At 39.9% G+C, this 22,810-nt stretch overlaps 1 protein-coding gene across 8 annotated transcripts in view; it reads left to right on the top strand.

Annotated features, from left to right (window-relative positions):
* SVIL (supervillin) overlaps positions 1–22,810 on the top strand; it is a 273,866-nt gene that overhangs the window by 149,038 nt on the left and 102,018 nt on the right. For 4 of the 8 annotated variants that reach the window (XM_079767915.1, XM_079767914.1, XM_079767913.1 and 1 more), the window contains exons 1-5: positions 6,135–6,232; positions 7,847–7,904; positions 13,393–13,484; positions 22,395–22,452; positions 22,574–22,725. In XM_079767915.1, the coding sequence (XP_079624041.1) occupies positions 6,172–6,232; positions 7,847–7,904; positions 13,393–13,484; positions 22,395–22,452; positions 22,574–22,725 (421 nt within the window). In that variant the 5' untranslated portion in view covers positions 6,135–6,171. Of the gene's footprint in view, positions 1–6,134; positions 6,233–7,846; positions 7,905–13,392; positions 13,485–22,394; positions 22,453–22,573; positions 22,726–22,810 lie in introns of those variants that run through there. The other 4 variants (XM_079767917.1, XM_079767916.1, XM_079767919.1 and 1 more) reach the window with 1 other exon arrangement.

Here is a 22,810-nt window from a genome sequence, read left to right as displayed (position 1 = left end):
TTTATTATATAGGATAATAATAAGTCTTTTAGGATATTGCAATATGCCTTTTCTTTAAAAAGCCTGTTGAATATAGCACGACTGGCATGGCTTCTTCAGCACATCTAATAAAGACATATCTGTGAGTTGTAAAATTTCTCATTGGAAGTACTTTTGCCTTTTCATCTCTACATACGTGGCCTGTTTTAAATTACCTTAGTGATGCAGCACAAAATATTATTTGCAGATTTGTCCTAAAGCTTACCACTAACTAGAATTCACAAAGCATTTCACAGTGCAGACAGGAGAGAATTACACTAAAGTCAGGAATCTGGAATGTCTGAATAATGAGTATAAAATATAATAGAAAAATCAAAAGGACTCAGTGAGCTCCCCACAGGTGGGATTACCTCATGTCAGGCAATTCTGCCCCAGATTAAGTGTCTACCCAAAATCCACCAAAGAAAATGAGAATACCATTTACAGCTGCTTCTAGCTTACAGAATAGTTCTTTACTAGGCTATAGAAATATATCCTTCACTTTGGAATTTCAGCCCAGCCATCCATCGTCTTTAGTAGCTTATAGTAGATTTAATCAAAATTGTCCTGTGGCTCTTCTTAAGTTTAGAAATGAACCAGTAACTACACACACACACACACACACACACACACACACACACACACACACACACAACTGTTTCATAATTTATATCTGCCTGGTATTGCCAACTTCCATGTCAGCCCATTTTCCTATGGCCTGGAGAGCTTCAGTGCTATTCAGGGAACTCAGTGAGGAGATGCAAGGTTGCAAGGTGTCCTTACATCGGCCTGGTCAGGGTATGCCATCTTCCCAGACCCCGTATCTCTCTTTATCAGGTACTGTGTATCCTAGTGTGGATTAGATAACATGCTCCATCTTTCAGAGTGCTTCCTCATCCTTTCTCTCATTTAATAGCATCCTCACCTGCATATTTACATCTTTGATTTTATTTTGGCTGATTAGGAGAAGGTGGTTTTTTTCCTCTTGGAAACAGGTTTTCAGTGGTCACCCTAGGCGTCAGTGTTTCTCCTAGATCATACCATAGCTCAGTCTCTCACCTGTACATGGGGATAGTGATAGGGTCTCCGGCAGGCTTTGTGAGGACTGAATGAGTTTAATGCCTAGAGCACTTGGCATCGTGCCCACTCCTGGTGAGGGTCCGGTCTTACCCTGTTCTTTACATCATCACAGCAGGTGCTCTGGAAAATGGTGAGTTGTCACCTCCACGTAATCCTGAGCCACAGCTGTTCTGCGCTGCATGGTCCCTGAGGGTGTAACATCTTGATCCTGGGTCATCTAACCCCTTAGTTTCTGACCTTGGCAATTTAGGAGGTGATCCTTCTTACCTGGACTCACATCAACATTGTTCCCAGTTGGACTATAGGATCATCTTCCCTGTTTTTCCCATTCTACCATGTCCTGGCAAATCTAACATTTTCTCCTAATTTCTACCCACATACAAATATTTATGTTCCACATTATTGCTTCACATTTTAGGAAAGACAAAACTCTAGTGGGAGTTTCAAGTTAAGGAAAGAACGGTAATACTTTTCCTTTATGACAACTACTGAAGAAATAGAATTGGCTTTTTAATGTATAGTAAACTGTAATTTTAAAAAGCAAACTGAAGAGATTGTCTGTGGATGAGGTGGTTTCTAAGAATGAGGAAGAATAAAGGTGATTGCATTGCTCGTCTGCTTACTTGATTCATTTATTCTCTCATTCACCCAGGATTTATAGTCCCTTGTTCTGAGGCACTATGCTAGGAATGCCCCAGAAGTGTATCTCACATACTGCTCCTCGAGTTTTAATAATTCTTAACTAGGAGACAGTGAAAGTTTTTGAGCAGGAAAGGTTTGATTGGCAGTAGAGAAGCACTGAAAGAGAAGAAAAGGTATCAAGGAGCTCAACAGTGGATTCAGTGTGGTTGGCAGGCTCTCCCATGTGATCGTGATCCACCTGGGGTAGGCTTTGAGGAGCACTGTGTTGCGTGTTATTAGGATGTTGGTAATTGTCTGGATCAATGCAATTTATAGCCAAGAAATGCATGTGGGAGAAATAGGCAAGTCCACGGGAAAAATTGCATTCATGACCACGATTTTCACCCAGATATTTCGCTCAAGTCTAAGCTTTGGGATTTCAAGAGGACCTATATCTTTCATCTTTATTTGTACTTAATTGTTTTGGTAAGTACTACGGAAGCAATTCATGCTTATTGTGGAAACTTGGGGAAAGAAAGGGGAAAACATAAACAGTTATCTCTGAGTAGTAAGATAATGTTTTGGTCTATTTGCTATCTTCCAGGTAAAGTATTTGTGGGTATCTCTAATACAACATCATGAAACATTTCCCAAATCACTAATTATTTCCTACCTGGTTCTCTTGTGTAATTCATTTACCCATTCTCCTCTATCGCCCCCTATGTAAGCTGGTTCCAGTTTTATGTTTATAAACAAAACTGAGGTAAATGTCCTTATACTCGTTCATAGTAACTTCCTTGGGAACATTTCCAGAAGCAGGATTACTGAGTCACTGTTTCATATACTCTTCTAATAACACCCTTCCCTGTCCTTCTTAATGAGGTGGGAACCCTGGGAAGAGAAGGGAGAAGAATGGAGTGATCAGCTGTTTGTATGACATACTCCCACACCCCCTTCAGGCTCACTGACCTCTGTCTTTGCCTTAGGGTCTCAGACATGCCCTATTTTTCATGTCTGGAGGCCACTTTGGCTTGAGGAACATCTGTGGGACCTAAAATAGACCAAGAAATCATCTGAGATTTGTAAAAAGCAACCAGCAGCTTGTCTTGACTCTTCCTTCTAGGGGTGAGATTGGCCCCTTAGCAATTAAACCCACATGAGCTATAGATCTGGGAGACCCTATGACTTCAATCCAGGAAGAGTGTACAGCAGTGGCCCCTGTTATTTGGTGTTCAGGCTGATAAGGAGTGTGTATGGTGAGACGATGTGGATTTCCAGTCTGGCACTGCCATACCCTAAACTGTGTGACTTTGTTAACATTTTGCAAAATGAATAACAGGTTATCAGAAAGACCCCTTTAGCTCCCATTTTCTGAGTCCAAGGTTTTTTGTTTTACCAAGGCCTGATTCAGTTGTTCCAATGATCCCATTTTGAAGACTGTAGTGCTTTGAAAATGGAAAAGATGGGTGTTTCTGAGTGGAAAGAGTGGCAGAGAGCTTTGTGCATTTCTATTCTCCATGCTGAGGTGGTAGTTAAGTGATGCTGTTGGAAAGGGAATATAGCACCTTCACAAGTTTAAATTAAGATGTTTTCTCCCTAAAATTTAAGAAAATCACAACTACAAATTAATTTATCTCCAGACAAATAAAATACGTTAACTTACAGAATGGTGTCAGGAAATGTTTGCCTCGTTTGTAGTTCCCCTGTATGAATGAGCCAGCCTGAAATAATAATAATAATAATAATAATAATAATAATAATAATAATTAATAAAAATAGTTGTGCCTGGCTGGTGTGGCTCAGTAGTTGAGTGTCGACACATGAACCAAAAGGTCACTGGTTTGATTCCCAGCCAGAGCACATGCCAGGGTTGCTGGCTCTATTCCCAGTAGGGGGCATGCAGGAGTCAGCTAATCAATGTTTCTCTCTCATTGATGTTTCTATGTCACTATCCCTCTCCCTTCTCTCTCTAAAATCAATTAAAAACAAATAAAAATTAGTGGTTATATCATCATCATCATTTTAACTACTGAAGAGTAAATGAAAAAAATGTCATGGGTCCTTTCTACTGACATAAAATGTACATTTCTTTATAGTCTTGGCTTCATGTAGATGAGATACATAAAGAGATTACATTGTCTATTCATAGTTTAGAAAAAAAAAACTATTTTTTTTTCCTTCTCAACTATCAAGCCATATTTAAATCTGTCTTCTTTGTGTCATTATTGATGGGTAAGGCAAGTAATTCTAGTAAAATCCCATTGCCAACTTAAAAAGAATATCCAAAGTCTTTTTATTCTGTACTAGAATTGCATCTTAAAAATTTAAACTAGGCCCTGGCTGGGTAGCTCAGTTGGTTAGAGCATCGTCCTGATACACCAAGGTTGCAGGTTTGATCCCTGGGTCAGCAACCAATGAATGCACAGATAAGTATAACAACAGTTCGTTCTCTCTCTCTCTCTCTCTCTCTCTCTCTCTCTCTCTCTCTCTCTCATATTTCCCCGTCATCTCTCTCTCTCTTTTAAAGCAATAAATATTTTTATTTATATAATTATTTATACTATTATTTAATCCCACCTAAATTATTCATTTCCAGAGTCATTTGCTGCCACTATTTCCTCCCTTCCCTCTTCTGCTTCCAACTCCTCCCTTTTTCTGTTTGTTCCTAGTTAGCCATGACCTCTCAATAAAGTTTCCACTACAGTTATCCACAGGACTTAAGTTCTTCTGAGTTATTTTTGTTGTTGTTGTTTTTTGTAACTGCCCTATTCACTATATTTCTTCCCACTTTGTAAGAGTTGGAGTAATCAGCAGTATAGAGAAAATGCACATGGCCAGCACTGATGAACCTTCTGTTGATGTGCCATAATTAATTTGGGTTGTTTGTTTGTAGTTTAGAAATCAGTTCAAGTCAATATGGTTTGACAGCAGGATATAAAATCAATGCAAATCACTTTGTAGTATGATCCTAGCTTTTAGAGAAAATTATTTCACTAGTTTATATAGTCATTCACCAAACATTCACTGCAGGCCTGCTGTGTACCAACTAGTATTCAGTACTAAAGATACAAGGACAGACATACTAAGGGTCCCTGCCTCCTGGTGGGGGTGCCTGAGGGCAAATCATGTTCTTGATCTCACATCCCCAAGATCCTGTGGCTGCATCACAAACAAGTGACTATCCATGGGCAAGTTACTTCTCTAATCCTATGTTTCCTCATCTTGTTAATGAGATGATTTTCCTACTTTCTTTTTAACGTCCCTTTTAGCAGTAAAAGAGTCAGTGTCCAATTATTGCATATTTTTTCTTGGAATTACATTATCACTGCTTGGGCCCACCAGCTACAGGTTGCAATTAAAAACAAACAAGGGGGCTCCATGGTTACTGGTTCTGTGTGGAAGGAGCTTGGAAGTCACTGCTCCATCCTAACAACAAGTAAAAAGTTGAACAAATTGAAAAATCAACGACTCTTCCTGAGTCCATGGGAAGGGAGGACACAGGGCAAACTACTGCCCCCCAGATTGGAGAGACATTTAAGTCCATACAGGGACTTGTGACTTCCCAGAGCAGAAACCCACAAGTTATACAATGAAGCAAAGATAGTCTCTTCAACAAATGTTGCTGGAACAACTGGACATTCATATGCAGAGAAATGAATCTAGAACAGGCCTTACACCTTTCACAAAAATTAACTCAAAAATGGATCTCTGTACCATCCCCTCAATTTTGTAGTAAACCTAAACCTGCTCTAAGAAAATTAAGTCTTTTTAAGAGGTGATAATAAAATAAAAAGGGGGCAGTCAAACAGATAATGCTTAATTTAAGAGCTTCTGTCTCAAATTAAAATTTTTGAACCTCTAGTAATATATATTTTTCCTTTTCCCACAATTTCACTCATATGTTGTTCATAAATCTTAACTGTGGAGTTTTGGTTCCCTGTTAGGCAAAATTTTTCATTAACCTGGCAAAGCAGACTCTAGACTCAGAGTAGCCTGAGAATAGTTAGGCAGCCTCCCTTCCTTCCTGAACATCGAGAGGCTCTGTATGTGTTTTGTTTTGTTTTCTTGTTTGTTTATATTTAGGAGAAGGGGGAGTCATTATGACTCCCCTGATGATGGCGAGAGTGCAGCATTGCCTACTTAACTGCTGCACGTGCTGTGCTTTGGCCGGAGACTTAAGTAGTAACATCACCAGTGCCCATCACAGGAGCCAGTCTGCTCCAGCATCCGCAGGCCTAATTTCTGCTTGCAATCTGATTACGGGGTTTGAGCTATTCCAGCCTGCAGCCTCTTGCTTTGCCTTTATCATACTCTCAAGGACACGAGCGTCTGATTGCTCTAGCCCTGCGCTGTGAAGTCTCATCCCAGTGTGGCTTAGAGCGGCTGGAGGCTGTGGCTGGTTGTGAATTAGCTGTAGTGCAGTCTCTGTTGCTGCACTTTCTGGGTGTAACCATGATCAGAAGCCCAGGGTTTTCCAGCTATTTGGGAGCTTTCAACTTCTCTGAGAAACAAGGTAAGGCAAGAGAAACTGAAAAAGCACTTCTGTGTATATCCTATAACATAATGAATGCCTTGTATCCTCCATTTTACCTTGTATCCTCCTGCATCCAGTTAGTTATACAATTTTCTCAAAGGACACTTTAAATATCTAATTGGGTTTAATTTAGCTTATTTTAGGATTGCTGAAAAATGTGATATTTTTTTCTGTTGTAACTTAAAGATATTACTAAACCGCTAAAGCCTTATGTAGGAAAAAAAATGCCAATTCAAATGGAATGCCCAAACGTTGGATCAAGTTCTGAACTTCAGCTAAAATATTTTTTCTAAACCAAATGCTATATATCAAATTATTTCCAGTAGGCAGTGGTGAATGTCTTTTTATTAAATCTTCATGTGAAATATTTTGGAACAAAATGTTGTCTTTTAGTGACTTCCTTTCTAGCACAAAGGAAAATATATGCTCTTAATTTAACCACGGAAGTGGTGTCACTGACTCAGTTCACTGATTGAGCAACGATGAAATGCTGAGGTTATTTTGAATGTCACATTTGAAATCCAGCCATTGTATGTGAAAGTATTTTCTAGCACAAATGCACTACTAGGAAGTGATTGGAAGAGTTCAAGCCTCAAATTCAGGAATTATCTTCTATAATATTTGATAGCTTTTGAACTGAGTTCTCTTTTTAAAAAATATATAACTAGGTATTTGTACAACTCTGAGAAAACCCTACATGTTCAGTTGGCAGTGTTCTTTTTATTTTATTATATTTCTCTAGTTGGTCAGACTTTCCAGATTCCAGGATTCTGGATGTATTGTGATGGATAATGATATGTCAGCATGTGGTTTATTTTGTACCTCCTTTTCCTCAGGCTTCTAACCCCAAATATTAACCAGTAAAAGGCACTTCCATAGGGGAAGGTTTCTGTAAGTGGCCACTTGTGGTTGTCTTGGTGGACAAATGGTTGCTATGCCAAAAGCTGTAAAACAGATTACTTGCCATTAGGCTGGTTATAAATTTGTCTGCAACTGGTTTTGATTAACTGGTTCACTTGATGTTTGTTTTTGCTGCATGGGATTGTTCCCAGCTGGCTTTACATCACATCTATTTTGTCTTCAAAAATAAATAAGTGGTTTATTTGATGTGTTGTTATTTTTTAAGTTTTAAAGAAGGCAATAAGAACATGACTAAAGCATCCCCCTGCTCTTTGCCCCCACCTCATGCAGTCTTTAAGAGCATCTCAAATATATCAGACAGTAATGATTTTCAACATTTCTGGTTACCTTGGTCAAAATTTTTAACTTTATTATTCAATATTTAATTGCTTTGAGTTATTCTTGTAGCTATATGAATTTAAATGAAGCCATTGAACTATGTCAGATTTTTTTTTACCCACAGATTATATTGACTTTCTTTCACTAGGAAAACTAGAAACCTTGCTATGTAAAATGTATGTTGCTGAATTTGATTCGTAGAAGGTGTCACTTTTTTAATTCATTAGTCTTGTCTTGTTGAAGGTTTCATTTTTCTTAAATTATATGTTCAAGAGGAGTTTGAAGAACTTTCTCATTATTTTTTTTAACTTACTGTATAGCTAATTCAATGTTACATTATTTCTTTGCCCTTAGATTTCAACAAGAAAAACTTAAGCTTTATTGGATTCCCACATCAAAGGAAAGTTCCAAGGTAAAGTGGTCTTTGCCCAAGAAATCTTGTTTTGAAGATTTGTAATAGCTTTTAAAATTATCTCCTAAATTTCTAATTTACCCTTTTAAATGTCTGTCAATATGTTTTCTCTCCAGAGTTTGGTTTGTTAAAATATATGAAGCAAGCTAACTTAATAGTACATTTGGCCAGCAAAGATTATTTTTATGTATTTAATGCTGTTTGTAGGAACTATTTGCAGAACAGGATGTTGATGCTTCTGTAATTGCAAACTTGTAAAGAGCTGTTATCTTTTTTCTCCCATATCTACCTCTAAGCATGGGTTGTCCTTTTGCAATCTGTCCATCAAGTAAGGGAGATTTTGATTTTTTAAAAAAGGGTTTAGCCTTGTTCCTCCTCCTTTTCTCCCTTTTTTATCTTTCCCTCCTTAACCCTCCTCCCTACCCCCCACCCCCGCTCATCCATCCATTTGTCCACATGACATGGTGTTGCTCTTTTAACCTTTTTGCACTTCAGTTTCCTTGGCTGCAGGGTATTATGGGTGCTAATTTGATTTAGCTAGTGTGCTACAACTCTGTGATGCATCATCACGGATATAAGATAATACAAAAGTTAAAGTTTGTGCCAAACAAGATAGCTATATCTCAGGTCATCTTAGATTACTGTTCCTAATAGATTTTGAGATTTTCATGTAGAGTCACAATGTTATTTATCCCTTACACGAAGGTGTGGATCTCATCCTATACTTCCTTATGCTAGAAGGACCCAAATCCATCTACTCCTAACTCCACTCAGATGTTCTTATCCCTAATGTTTATGTATGACATTATTTTTTTACTTAAAAGGTTTGCATTTCAATAGCATTGGAATAAACAGCTGTCTGACTTCTGTCCTCATCAGGCTAAGCCTGGCTCTGCATTTGAAAATGGCAGAATTGGACGTATGCGCACACAAAAGGGGATAAAGGCTTGATGAATTTCATCCACATTTTAGTACCAGGTAAACTAGAGCAGTAATGAGTCAGGGTCATCAGGAAGGTTGTTTTATTTGACTCATGAAATCTTGCTTTTCTAATGCTCGACACAATTTCCCATATTTCTCATCTCTGCCATGTTTTTAACAGGATCTAAGGCTGATGTTTTAGTTCATTCAGGCCTCTATAACAAAACACCATACACTGGGTGGCTTATAAATAATAGAAATTTACTCCTTACAGTTCTGGAGGCTGGAAATCTGAAATCAGAGTGCCAGAATGGTGGGGTAAGGACTGTCTTTTGGGGTGCAGACTGCCAATTTCTTATGTCCTCACTTGACAGAATAGTCAAGGGATGTCACTGGGTCACATAAGAGCACTGATCTTCATGAGGGCTCCACCCTCATGGCCTAATCATCTTCCAAAGACCCCCCCTCCTAACATCATCATCTTTGGGAGCATTAGGATTTCAACATATGAATTTGAGGGAACCCAAACATTCAGACTATAGCAGCTTCATTCCCAGGATGACCCTATCAGGTTGGTTTAGCTTTAATAGTGACTAAGAAAAAGGAATAAATGGGAAGGGAGACAGGAAGATATTGCTATTCAAGGATAGGAAAAGCAGAAAATATGAAGGTCAGACACTTCCGTGGAGAGAAGCTCAGAGGGACATAGCTGTTCTGACATGGTGGGTATTATTTCATGTGTACCTATGAAAATCATGGCCTCCTTGCCATGGTACTAAGTGTAAAATGGGCTGGAGATACAAGAACCTGCCTTCTTCAGAGAAGTCAAGTCAACCAGACACCAGAGGTGAAAATATCAGACAATGGGTTTTGGATTCCCATATCTTATAATTTAAACTTCAGTAGGAGAATGAATAGATTGTGAGGGAAGCCTTTAACAGCATGGGTGCCGAATAGTCATTGTAAAAGTAGATTTCACATTTTGTAAAAGATAGAAGGTAATAACAGCAGAGTATTCAAGGATAGGAAAATCAGAAATAAAATTTCTGCTTTAATAAAATTCCCCCTTGTTGCTACTGCTGGACATTTAAGTAGGTTAATGGGACACATTAAATAAATGACCATGGAAGCTGGGGGAAGTCTCTTCTTAGATTATGGAAACAGAGAGAAGGGGGCAGACTAATAAAAAATAGTCATAAAGAGTGAGCAGTGATTCGGAGGAGATGAAGGTAGATAAATACAAATGGTGCCTCTTAATTTAGTTATTTTAGTTATATGTGGAGAAATGGTTTCATACTGAAATACGGAACCATTTGGTTAAGCTATGGCAACCCACCAAGGCTGCAGAAGTTGTCCAGGGAGAGACCCCCTTCTCCCGGAGGGGATGAGTGATGAGGAGGACCATGGCCCAGCATCAGGGGCTCAGTGCTTGAGTTAGCAATCGTGTGAGTCCAGAATGGGCCCTAACAGTCACCGCTGCTCAGAAAAGTGAGAGGAGGAGGATGTTAAGGCTCCTTTGAACAATCACGTTTCATCAGCCATTACATGATAAGAAGGATGACTCATTCACAGATGTTGCAGAACTTAGTGTGGACCATCATTAGTGCATCTTGCCTACATTTTCACTGCTGACTATGCCCGTGGGTACAGAAAGTCCAGGGAAGAGACATGACTTTTTTCAAAACCTGGTTTCATATTGACTTGAGGGGTCTTCCCTTGGTCACAGCTTTTGTGACATGAGTCTGAGCAATACTTTCTAACCAGTTCTCCTTATTCTTCCGATCTGCTCATCTGCTTCTTCAGAAGTTGCCGGTCATTTAGTGGTAATAAGAGAGAGGTAATATAAGCAAGAACAACATGTAAAGACAAGCACAACGATTCCAGTAATAAAAGTTTACCCTCAAGATGGAGACTTAAAAGTAGAATAAGTTTATAAACCTATGCAAAGAATACTGATGTTTTCATTCATATATGCAAGGTATGCAATGGTGATAAGGAGAGATGTTTTCCCAATCATATATTCTAAAGACGAAAGAAGGAAAGAAAGGAAGGAAGGAAGCTTATAACTGATATTATTAAATATATGCCTTTCTAATGCCCTTTTCAATATTTAAAACTCTGTGTCCCTATCAACAGTGTATTAAGTGTATACGTAAGATACTTCAGAGTGAGTTTAGCATACATTGATTTATTCAACATATATTTATTGACTTTAATAAAAATAAGACACTTGTAATATATTCTACAAATAGGAACATAGGATACAATTTGAGAGAATAATAGGTGCATAATGTAGATTTGGTGCTGGGTGGGACAGGCACTGCCCGGGTCAGAGGTTCTTCCTTGAGGAAATGACCTTACCCTGAGGCCCAGACCAGGAGAGGACTCAGCCAGGATGGAAGGAGAGGCTGGAGAAGAGGAAATTCAGGTCGAGGCAGCATTTACTAGTACAGTAAACCATATTAAAGAGGCATGAGAGATATTCCTGATAGTGCTTTGGTTCTACATTGGTTTTTGACCAACTGTGAAAGGTTGTACTTTTGATTGGTGCTGACACTATTTGTAGCTTGTTTCAAGAGAGTAAGTGCATATGGAGCCAGTGGCTGACAGGTGATGACTTGTGAACTCTATAAAAGTTCAGCAAAATGTTTAACTTGGGGGTGATTTCTTAGTCTTCATTAGTGGCTTTATTAAGCTTTTTGATAAGCAGAAAAATAAGGGGGGGTAATAGAAACATATAGATGTTTATTTTTGAAAATATGAGATAATATTTGTACCCCAAGGTCAATGGCTTAAGAAGCTGAATATTTCACGCATTGCATCATTTTGTTTTAATACAGATTTTTTCCCTGAGACTTTATTTCCCAAAGTACAGAACTTTATAAAGATACTTAAACAATAAGTTAATCAATTAAAATAGCATGTCCTTCCTTAAGTAGGGCACATTTCTGCAATTATTTAATTTGTTAGGTTTATACGAAATCATACATATAAATAAAACACTGAAAGGAGTTGTTACTGCGTTGCAATTCACTGTTTAGAAGTCAGTACTAATCCTAAATTTCTGATCTAAGCAGGTTTCCTGGGATCTTTTTAAGCCATTTGGATTGTGATTTATAAACACTGGTTAGTTTCAAGCATTTTTATTAAATAATATAAATACATTACACTCCTATTTATGAATATAAGCCATACCACATTCTTAAGCAGTAACCGAGGCTTCAGATGAACTTGGTTCTAGGAAGATGGGATGGTGTGCCATACTGTGGATTGTGTGCAGGTTCCTTGACATTTAATTTCCATATCATACAAATTATCCCTGTGTCCCACTTACCCAGTATGCACAGCACCCTCTCAGTCTGTTCTTGGGCTGTGTACCCTGTAGAACAGAACACAAGTGGAGGACAGTACATGATCAGCTTTGCATTGAATGTATTTTCAGACCAATTGTTCACCTCTCTGGAGATGATTATATCATTGGGGAATATTAGTTTTTTGTTTTCCTTGGTTTGTTTCCTTCCTGCAAGGCAGTAACTCCATCTTGCCCAACTCTAGGCACGTTCCAATGGAAGACTGTGGAGTTGTCCATACAGCTGTCTTGGGGCTGCAACTGCGCATAGTGTTAGAGCAGGAGCTAGAGTTATATCTCATGTACTCTTCTTGCCAAATATGTGTTCTTGGGCAAGTCATTTACCAGTGTCCTAGTCTGTAAACCAAGGATGATAATTGTTCTGGTGGCATGCTGGAGCCAGCTCCAGTCCCTATCAGAGCCAGTGTGTGTCTCTTCCAGTTTTTAGCTCTGCGAGTTCTATGGAGAGCCTGAAAATCGGCTGTAGTGGGCTAATTTACACTACCAGCTAATAAACAAAGCAAGTGCTTTTGAGGGGAGGGGGAAGGCACCCAAGAGGAAGGAGGCAGCTGTTAAACATTTATCAGATCAGCACTTCGTTCCCACCTCATAGCATTTTGTGATGGTACCTAAGGTAACACCTGGCATCTTCTTAGCACAGAAGGAAAGGACGTAGTAAGTGCTCCATCCCTTTATTCTTCTCCCCTTTCATTTCCTCTTTTTTCTTCCCAGACACATTTTCATGAGGCTTTTAGACCTATTCACCATGCTTTGATCGCTTGGTTATTGGAAGGCATTTGTTACTTGAATGTAATTTCAAAACAGGAAAGCATGTGCATCCCCTAGACAGATTGCTGATTTTCTGAGGAACAAAGTGTAGCACAGAAAGGTCAAGTGAATGATCCAAGCTGAAACAGCTAGTGGCGGCTCTAGATGAAGTGGTCAGGCTGAACGCTGTTCTCACCACCCTATGCTGTTCTGCCTGCCTATGCGAATGAAATTATTTAGTTGTACAGAAAGATAATATTAACGTAACTGTAAGTAAATGAAAAAGTTACCAATTCCCTAAAATAAAACTTTTTACTTATAATTTACATATACACATTGAAGTATATATAACAGTAGCATAATTTTTATGTTCTACCTTTTTTTTTTCTTTATGTCATATATCTTGATTTAAATTAACTTGCAACATTTTATTAATGGAGATATTTTTAGCTTTCAGAAAGAGTTCTTGCTTGAAAATAAAGAACAACTTACTAACTGCGAAAGAAGAATCAATGCTAAACTTTTAACTGCACTTCCTAAAGGTAAGGCTTTTTCTAAATAGTTGACCAGAATCCTGAGCATATAACTATTGTGTTATCTGGTTTTCTTTGAGAACTCTTAAACCTCCAGCATGTATTCTCCTTTCTGTCTCTTTCTGCCTCATCTAACAATTAACCTCAATTAAACTTTCCTCTTGCATTTTTAATCCTTACCTTACTATGTGTTCTTTCCCTTGCATTTTAGGCATCCTCAAGTTTTCACTGGAGGCTGGGGGTTGGGGGTGGGGTGAGAAGGTTCCTAGAATCAACCTTACCTCGTTCCTCTCTCCTAGCTTTCACCATCTCCTAAGGAGGTGAGTTCTGCTCATATGCCCATTGCTTTTCCATTCATACATCCCCTTCCTCCAGCCTCTGGACGTTTTCCAGTGTTGTGGCATTTACACTCAATATCTTGTAGCTCCCCACTGGGCTACAACACTGCGCCTGAGTGCAGACTGTCTCTTATCACCTCTCTTCTTCCCCAAGTCGGCACTCGCATTTGTTGAATTTGTATTTTCATTGGTAAAGATGCACATGCAGTAAATATTTTCAACTGCTATCAGTTGAGGACCCCTAGTTTTGCCTGTGAAGTGATATGAACATTACCTGATCTTTGTCTCTACCCACTGTAACACTAGCATGGGGTAGTACCAGCTTACAAACTGTCTTTTTCCTGAATGAGCTGTGTAACCCTTACTTCAGAAGAAACAGGTTTGGCACAAGGTCAGATTATTTTTCTACTTAGGAAAGGAAAAAAACAACCACCCACAAAATCAAGCCCAAAAGAAATTAGCCCAGAAAAAAAAATATTTTAATGGAAACTAAAAGTTTAAAAGGTTCACTGACAAATTGAGGTACATTCTAAAGAACTGAATGGGTGATATGCCTAGACATGGTCTGGTAAAGGTGGATATTTGAAGGACCCAGGAATTTGGCCTGGTGGAGAACGCTGAAACGGGTCATTTTGTCAAGTACTTACAAAACTGTCAACTGAAATATAGGCTTCATCTAAGTTGCTCCAGAGGCCAACAGTAAGAATAATGTGTAGAATTACACATTATTACATATTGGGTGTAATTACACCCAATTACAAGGAGGTAGATGAGATTTCATATAAGAAGAAAAATTCTGGTAATTCATAGAACCGAGAGTGAAATACTCCGCATTGTGATCTCATCAGCTCTCCTCATTAAATGTACAAGGCAGGTCATGTGACCATGTACTCAGGTAGGAGAGAGGCTGTGAGGATTGCTATCTGGATGGGTGTGTGGACCAGGTATGGAATGGAAGGGTCCTTGCAATTTCTAAGACTTTGTGAAAGACAGAGAAACTCTATTTGATCTGAGCCAAATTTAAAATATATGAAGATAATCAGAACAAAGTAGAAGAATGAACAGATTTTAGAAATAGTTTAGAAGATTTGACTGATTAGGCAAAGTTCTATAGAGCAAAAGTCTTTTCTATCTGTATGAAGGCTCCCTCTTCCTCTCTATCCCAGTTCTTTTTTTTTTAATACTATAGACATTAGGATTTGAAAAATTAAAAGCAATATGAAATGCTAAGTTCCTAAAGGTTTAACAACTTATAACTTTATATATATATACACATATATATACATATATATATATATATACACACACATACAGGCCGTAATGACCTTAACAACCGGTTGCTATGATGCCCACTGTGGCCAGCAAACCGGCCTGATCAGGGGGTAGGGCTGGCCGGCCAACCTCGCAGCCCCTCCCCTCTGCTGGCCTGCCCCTGATTGGACTCTCCCACCCCATCAAGAGCTGGGCAGACAATCAAGAGCGGGGGCGGCCGATCAAGAGCAGGGCAGCCAGCCAAATGCCACCTCCCTTCCCCCTGGCCGCTCTGCCCCTGATTAGCCCGCCCCACCTGCAGCCCCTCCCCACAACCAGCCAGCCCCAATAGGGGGCGTGGCTGGGCAGTTAACCTCCTACAGCCCATCCCCCTGGCTGACCTGCCCCTGATCGCACCCCCTACCCCAATAGGGGTTGGGGCTGGCCGGCCAACCTCCTGCAGCCCCTCCCCCCACCCAGCCCCACCCATGGCCCCTCCCCTAGGCCACTGGCCCCCAATCGGCCCCCCAACCCCAATCGGGGGCGGGGCCCACCAGCCAATCACCCTCGGCCCCTTCCCCTAGTCGGCCCGGCCCTGATCGCCCGATTGGGGCAGGCCAGCTGGCCAACCTCACACCATCTCCTCCTGACAGGCCCAGCCCTGATCTGCCCCGATTGGGCCTGGGCTGGCCGGACCCTACCCGTGCACAAATTCATGCACTGGGCCTCTAGTATATAATAAAGTTTTAAAACATATAAGCTTAGTAACCAGTTTTATTAGGAATTTTATCACAATTGGTCATAAAAACATAATTTTCACACGTCAAAGATTTTTATTTCTAAGTAACAAAATCTCTAAAAGATGCTTAAAAGGTGGCAGAGCTCTACCTCCCTGAATTTTGCCTGAATTCTCACAGTTGTTTTTCACAACCTTTATGATGTGGGCGAGCATGTTAGAAAAGACCATGCATTACAGGAAAATTTTTCATTTCATCATCATAACAGATACGTTAATAATTCTAACAGCTCTTGGCAATATAATGTTAAAAATAGGAATTAGGACTTTTAATGGCAGAGTTTTATGTTTGTTTAGAAGTTTCTTTCTCTTCATTTAGTGAGGGTTTTTGCTTCTGTGAAACTGAGCACTAAATTGATCTTGGAGTTTCCTCTCAGGGACTTCCTTTAACTGTGTCACCAACAGGTAATCAAGGGATTTAAAAATCTTTACCTATATGAAGACTATAATATTAAAATAGATTTTCCATTTAGTAATTATGAAATGCACCAGATATATTACTCTACCTTTTTAATAGCTCCTCTGAGATATATTTTATATACCATTCAGCCCATCCATTTGAAGGAGGCTGTTTCAGTGGCATTCACAGGGCTGTACATCTATCCCACTGCCAGTTTTAGAACATTTTCCTCACCAGAGAGAAACCCCACACTTCTTAGCCATCACCCCTTCCCCTTAAACACTGATTTTGTAATTAGTTATTTTATAAGCTGCTTGTCTTTACGTCAGTGGCTTTCATCCAAGTGTGAAGTTAAAGTGCTTCCTCCTGGGGCAGAGGAAGGTCAGGCTTCAGAATATTCTGGACCTGGCCTGTGCTCTCCAGCTGTCAAACGCAGTGTAAGGGAGATTAGTTCTTGGCAGTCCCCCTGCCACTTATGTTTCTTTAGAAGATCTGTGTACTCAGGTTTGGAGGACTGAACTCCACAATAACTTTACCAGAAAGCCTGTTTCTTAGAGCTAATGAAGAACTTATGTTTCCCAAGAAAAGCACCTGGCAGACCTGAATATTGGTATTAAATATTATTACAAAGCAAACTAGGCAGTTAAATAATTTTATGTAGCATTATAGCCCTGATGTCAAATCCCCTCAGATTGTCTTACTTGGAAAATAACTGACAAATTCCCATCAGAAATCACTAAAAATATAGACTCGTAAATACATATTGTGCAAGCAAGGGCAGCAGACTAAAAAATGGGTATGATAAAGGGATAATGTAGTGCATGTCAAAGTCTTAATGTCTTTGAAAGCAAAGTAGAAAATTTATTACAACAGAAGGTAAATCAGCTGTGCTTGTTTATATGTGGATTACTATTAATCACTATTACCATTTCCTGAACCATTTATGAATTATATACATTATGACACAGCATACAATCAATTCAATTATGGCTGTGTAATTGAATTTTTAAAATATTCTTATTCCTTATTTTTAGGAAATATGAAGAATTTAAAGATATAGGAGCATCATGCTGTAACTTACTCTTAAATGGTTCATAAAAATGAATATGTAAATATGTGTGCATGTGTTTTATATACATACAAATATACATATGAAGAGAGAAAAGAGTATAAAAATAAACCAAATATAGTAAAATGTTAACATATTATGAAGGATGTCTCTTAACTTTTCTGTAAATCTGAAATTATATAAAAATGTTAATCCTCACCCAAGGATATGTTTTAATTGATTTTTAGAGAGAGAGGAAGGGTAAGAGAGGCGGGGGAGAGAGAAACATCAATTGATCAGTTGCCTCCTATACGCATCCTGACCAAGGATCGAATCTGCAACCTGGGTATGTACTCTGACCAGGAATCAAACCCATCACCTTTTGGTGTATGGGTTGATGCTCCAACCAAGTCATCTGGTCAGGGCTGAAAATTTTAAAGGAAAGGAAACTTCTTTTGATAGACCATGAACAATAATAAACTATTATCAAGACTATTAGGTAGAAGATAGCTGTGGTAGAACTGTAGGTATATCTATAAATGAAACAGTGGACTGACAACATTAGATTTCTACAGCAAGGGGAACTATTCTAATTTCCTAGTATTAGCTTTTTTCCAATGTTTGTGATAAACCTGACCAGATTTTAGTGAGAGGACCTGAGGAGGACTACAAGTGCCCATATGAGGGGTTTGTTTTTTTCCTGGAAAGGGATGATAAAGAGCACATCACCAATTCAAATAAAGCATCATTCTCCTTTATAAAACTGAGGTCTTTTTCCATGGGATAGATATATTAGAATAATTATATTACATGTAGTTTTACTGATTTTACTTTTAAATTATATACTTGGGGAAAGGAAGCCAAACTCAAGATAGCTATTACTTCTTTTTGTCTTCCACATCATTCCTTTCTTCTCTAATCTCATGTCTATAAGAATGAGGCAAATCTTGATAATGATAAATATATTTGTAAGAAAGAACAGATTGAGAGGTGATATTTTTGCTGGAGGATTTTTTTTTTTTTTACTTTTCTAATATACTTACTGTAGATTTTCACTAAAATCAATAAGCTCACTGATACATTTAAAGTATAGTTTGATTTATGACCTCATTGCATTTCTCGGTACATGATCAGAGAGGACTATAAGATTTTAGGCTTGAAATTGTTTTGAGTTTGAATCTAGGCTTGATTGAAAAGAGTTCAGTGGCCGAAACCGGTTTGGCTCGGTGGATAGAGCGTTGGCCTGCGGACTCAAGGGTCCCAGGTTTGATTCCGGTCAAGGGCATGTACCTTGGTTGCGGGCACATCCCCAGTAGGGGGTGTGCAGGAGGCAGCTGATCGATGTTTCTCTCTCATCGATGTTTCTAACTCTCTATCCCTCTCTCTTCCTCTCTGTAAAAAATCAATAAAATATATTTTTAAAAAAAGAAAAAAAGAAAAGAGTTCAGTGATGGGCTAGTGGTGTCTGTCATTAGTATACCCTATGGCATAATCTCGGAACAGACTGCCTTTTGGAAATATCTGGGCTGAGTTCAATGGTTCTCAATCCAGGACAGTACCATTTCAAGGGGGGCTTTGCAAACTCATGGGAACATTTTTGTGTCACAACAACTGGAGATGATTTGGCATTTAGTAGGAGAGCCATGGCTACTCACCATCCTGCAGTGCAAGGCTTACAACAAAGATATTGCCCATTCAAAAGGCCATAGTGATCTGTGATCTACCCCAGAGCCAGCCTTCTGTGAGTCTGTGACCCTGATGCGGTGCACCTGTATGTCTGCTAAATGCTACCCCGAGACTTCGTATACCTGGCAGTGAATGGCTAACAGGGGACAGTGTTCACTGCTGGGTTGCCCAGCCTGTTTTGTTCAGAAAGTACAGAGATGGAGAGTAAGATAACTTGGCTTACCTGCCCTGTCCCTCTCTTTCTTCTCACTGCCCCAGACTTCTTGGGCTTCAGTTTCTGTGAGGAACTATATTCTGACCATCATTTAGCTTGCCCCCTTCTCACATTATCTTAGTCCTTATAGAATACTGAAACAGGGTGGTAATGGCAGTAGGAAAAGTATAGTTTTGTTGTGGGTGGAACATTTGCATAATCTCACAATTAGTAGATCTTTCCTTCTAGAATATGGGAAAAAATAATGTTAGGAAAGAGCTTGTTGTTTAGCTTTCTCACTGTACTGCTGAGGTTACTTTTTTTCTTTAATTGCATATTTATAGAAAAAAAATTAAAAATTTAATGACTTAAAAGTGACTTTAACAGTCTTAAAAAATCATATGTCTTAACTTTTCCCAATGGATATTATATGCCACTCTATGTGTGTTATAGTAATACTACTGGCCCAGTGCAAAAAATTCATGCACTCAGTGGGCGGGGGGGGGGTGTCCCCCAGCCTGGCCTGTGCCCTGTCACAGTGCAGGAGCCCCACGATCCATCACCCCAAAGAGGTAGGCCCCACCTACCATCCGGGGCTCCTCGATGGATTGGATGGATTGCCCCAAAGAGGTGGCCGGAGCCAGGGGTCCCACGCCTCCGTGCTGCATGAAGCCGTGGGAGGCCTCGTTGTGCGGAGGCCTCCGCCGGGCCCCACCTCCGGGCCGGGCCACACCAAGGCCTGAGGACCCCCGGCAAAGGCGTGCAGAGGCCTCCGCCGGGCCCTGCCCCATCCCCAATGCTGCAAGTCCCTGCCCACCTGCGCCTGCTTCACATGCAGCCTCCTGCTGATCGGTCGTTACACGTGAGGGCATCCCAACCATTTGCATATTACCCTTTTATTAGTATAGGTAGATTTTAGCCTTACCTTGTCATATGCATTTTGACTGCTATAACAAAAATACCATAAACTGGGTGGCCTACAAACAGCAAAATTTTACTTGTCACTGTGCCAGAGGTTGGAAGACCAAATCAGGGTGCCAGCAAGGTCAGGTTCTGATGAGGACCTTCTTCTGGGTTGCAGATAGCTGCCCTTTGGTTGTATCCTTTATGGTGGAAGGAGAGAGGGAGCTCTGTGAGAGCACTAATTCTAATCATGAGGCCAGAGCCTAAGCTCTTCCAAAGGTTGCACCTCCAAATACCATCACTTTGGGGAGCAGGATTTCAACATATGAATTGCGGGGGGGGGGGGTGGTCCGGGACATAAACTTTCAGACCATAGCATACCTAGTTGAAGTAGGTTTTGGGGAAAAAAGGTAAGTGGCATGTGCATGTCATTATGCTACTCAGGACCCTATAACCATACTCTATTTCTCAGGTACGGTTTTGAGGCATAGGCATAAGGCATACCTTTGAGAGCACTTGGAATTTGGTTTCAATAGCTTCTTGAGCAGTCTTGTAAAAAATACAGCTCCATCCTCCACTTTGGGGATTTAAATAAATAATTGATATTCTTTGGCTTATATCATCTCACTAGAGTTAATTTGTTAACTGAGGAGCCATTGTTAGCCAAGCTTCCCGCAAAGGCAGCAGGGTGAATGCCCCATTATCATTATACCCTTGTCTTCTAAATAGGACCATAATTGACATAGTAGGGCAAGCACACCTCTGCCTCTGGCTACTCTGGTTCCTGGGAAGGCCAAGTGAGAGAGAGATTCTTTTGAAGCCAACAATCTTTTTTTTAAATATATTTTATTGATTTTTTTACAGAGAGGAAGGGAGAGGGATAGAGAGCTAGAAACATCGATGAGAGAGAAACATCGACCAGCTGCCTCCTGCACACCCCCCACCGGGGATGTGCCCGCAACCAATGTACATGCCCTTGACCGGAATCGAACCTGGGACCCTTCAGTCCGCAGGCTGACGCTCTATCCACTGAGCCAAACCAGTTTCGGCTGAAGCCAACAATCTTAACAAAAGTCAACCTAACTTAAATTTTAAGGTGCCTATCATTTAAAAATAAATGAAAAAAACAAGGCTTGTACCTCTGAACACAAAGGATAGTTAGTATAAAAGCCGTGTGTGTGCGTGTGTGCGTGTGTGTGTGTGTGTGTGTGTGTGTGTGTGTGTGTGTGTGGTTTTGACTCATTACTAAAAATGACCACTTTGGGAAAAAAAACACATGTAGCAATTGAAGCAGTTAAAAATTAACTCAGCCTTTAAAAAGTTTGTGGGTCCTGGGGACTGTCAGTGACCCCTCTCTCTAACCCTTCCTGAGTCCTCCATAGGAACCACTCAGATGAGCCCTCATGAATTCCTGTGACTGAGGAGGAGGTCAGAAGAGAGACCTTTATTCCCCACAAAAATTGGGCTATTTCTCCAAAGAAACAATTATTTGGCATCTTAGTGATATCTTTGTAGTTAGTATCACATGAGATCCTTTCAACATCACATCAGAACATTCATCGGGTCATCCAGTATTGCTAGGAAAATTACAGTAATCACTTTGTCCATCATGCACCTAAATTATAGCTAGGAAACACATGTTAACATTTCCTCCCAGGGAAAGCCTGTGGGAGGGGCTGAGAGACTGTGTTAATGTACATGAAATGTCGGTACCACTGGAAACACAATTAGGTAGTTACAGATATTTACAGGTTAAATGATAGGGTGAAATAGGAGTGATGAGTCTTGGCTGTTGTAGTTTGCTGATGGGTATGCGGAGCGGGGGTAGGATGGGCCATAGTAATAATCTCTACTGTTGCAAATGTCAATGAAAAGCTAAAAACATTTCCTAACTCTAATAACAACTAAAAATAGTTACTGAGATTTTTGTTTGCTAGGGAGATCTTACTGGTTAGGCCTCCTCTGACTTCCCTGAAAGAAATACACCCTGCTGTTGTCACTCTGTCCCTTATTCTTATGGTTTTACTTCTTAGCCCATCCTGTTGTTGTGTGTGTGTGTGTGTGTGTGTGTGTGTGTGTGTGTGTGTGTGTGTGTATTTGTGTGTAAACTCTCATTTGGTACCTGCCTGCCTCACTAGGAGACAACCTCCAGGAAAGCAGGAACTGTGTCAGTTTTGTGTGTCACTGTTACATGGGGAGCCAAGAGCAGAAATAGGAGTTCAATAAATATATGTTGCATGAAGGAGTAAAATGAATGGATAACTGGTAAATGCTGGACTACTTTATTCTTTTATTTTGTTTTAGTTGCAGAATTAAGAAACATCTTTGAAGCAAAGAGGAAAGAATTTTTAAAAATGAAAAGGTAAGTGATATATTGTATGTAATTTGCAAGTAGAAGAGCTTGGCAAAGCAGTGTTCAATTTTCCCTTAGAGTTGATTTCCATTTTTTTTTTTTAATTTATTTCTTTTGGTGTTTTGCACAGAAAAGAAAGAATCGCCAGGCGCTTAGAAGGAATTGAAACGGACACCCAGCCCATCCTCTTGCAGAGTTGCACAGGGTTAGTGACTCACCGGCTGCTAGAAGAAGACACGCCCAGATACATGCGAGCCACAGACCCGACCAGCCCCCACACCGGTGAGCATCCTTGGTGGCCATCATCAGGCAGGCTGCTCCAGCATAGCCTTTTTATCTAATGGGATTGGAAAGTGAGATACTCCAC

Source organism: Cnephaeus nilssonii, assembly GCF_951640355.1.
Source record: "Cnephaeus nilssonii genome assembly, chromosome: 4".
NCBI lineage: Eukaryota > Metazoa > Chordata > Mammalia > Chiroptera > Vespertilionidae > Cnephaeus > Cnephaeus nilssonii.
Note: the sequence above shows the minus strand (reverse complement) of the source record. Positions and strands in the feature narration are given on the sequence as shown.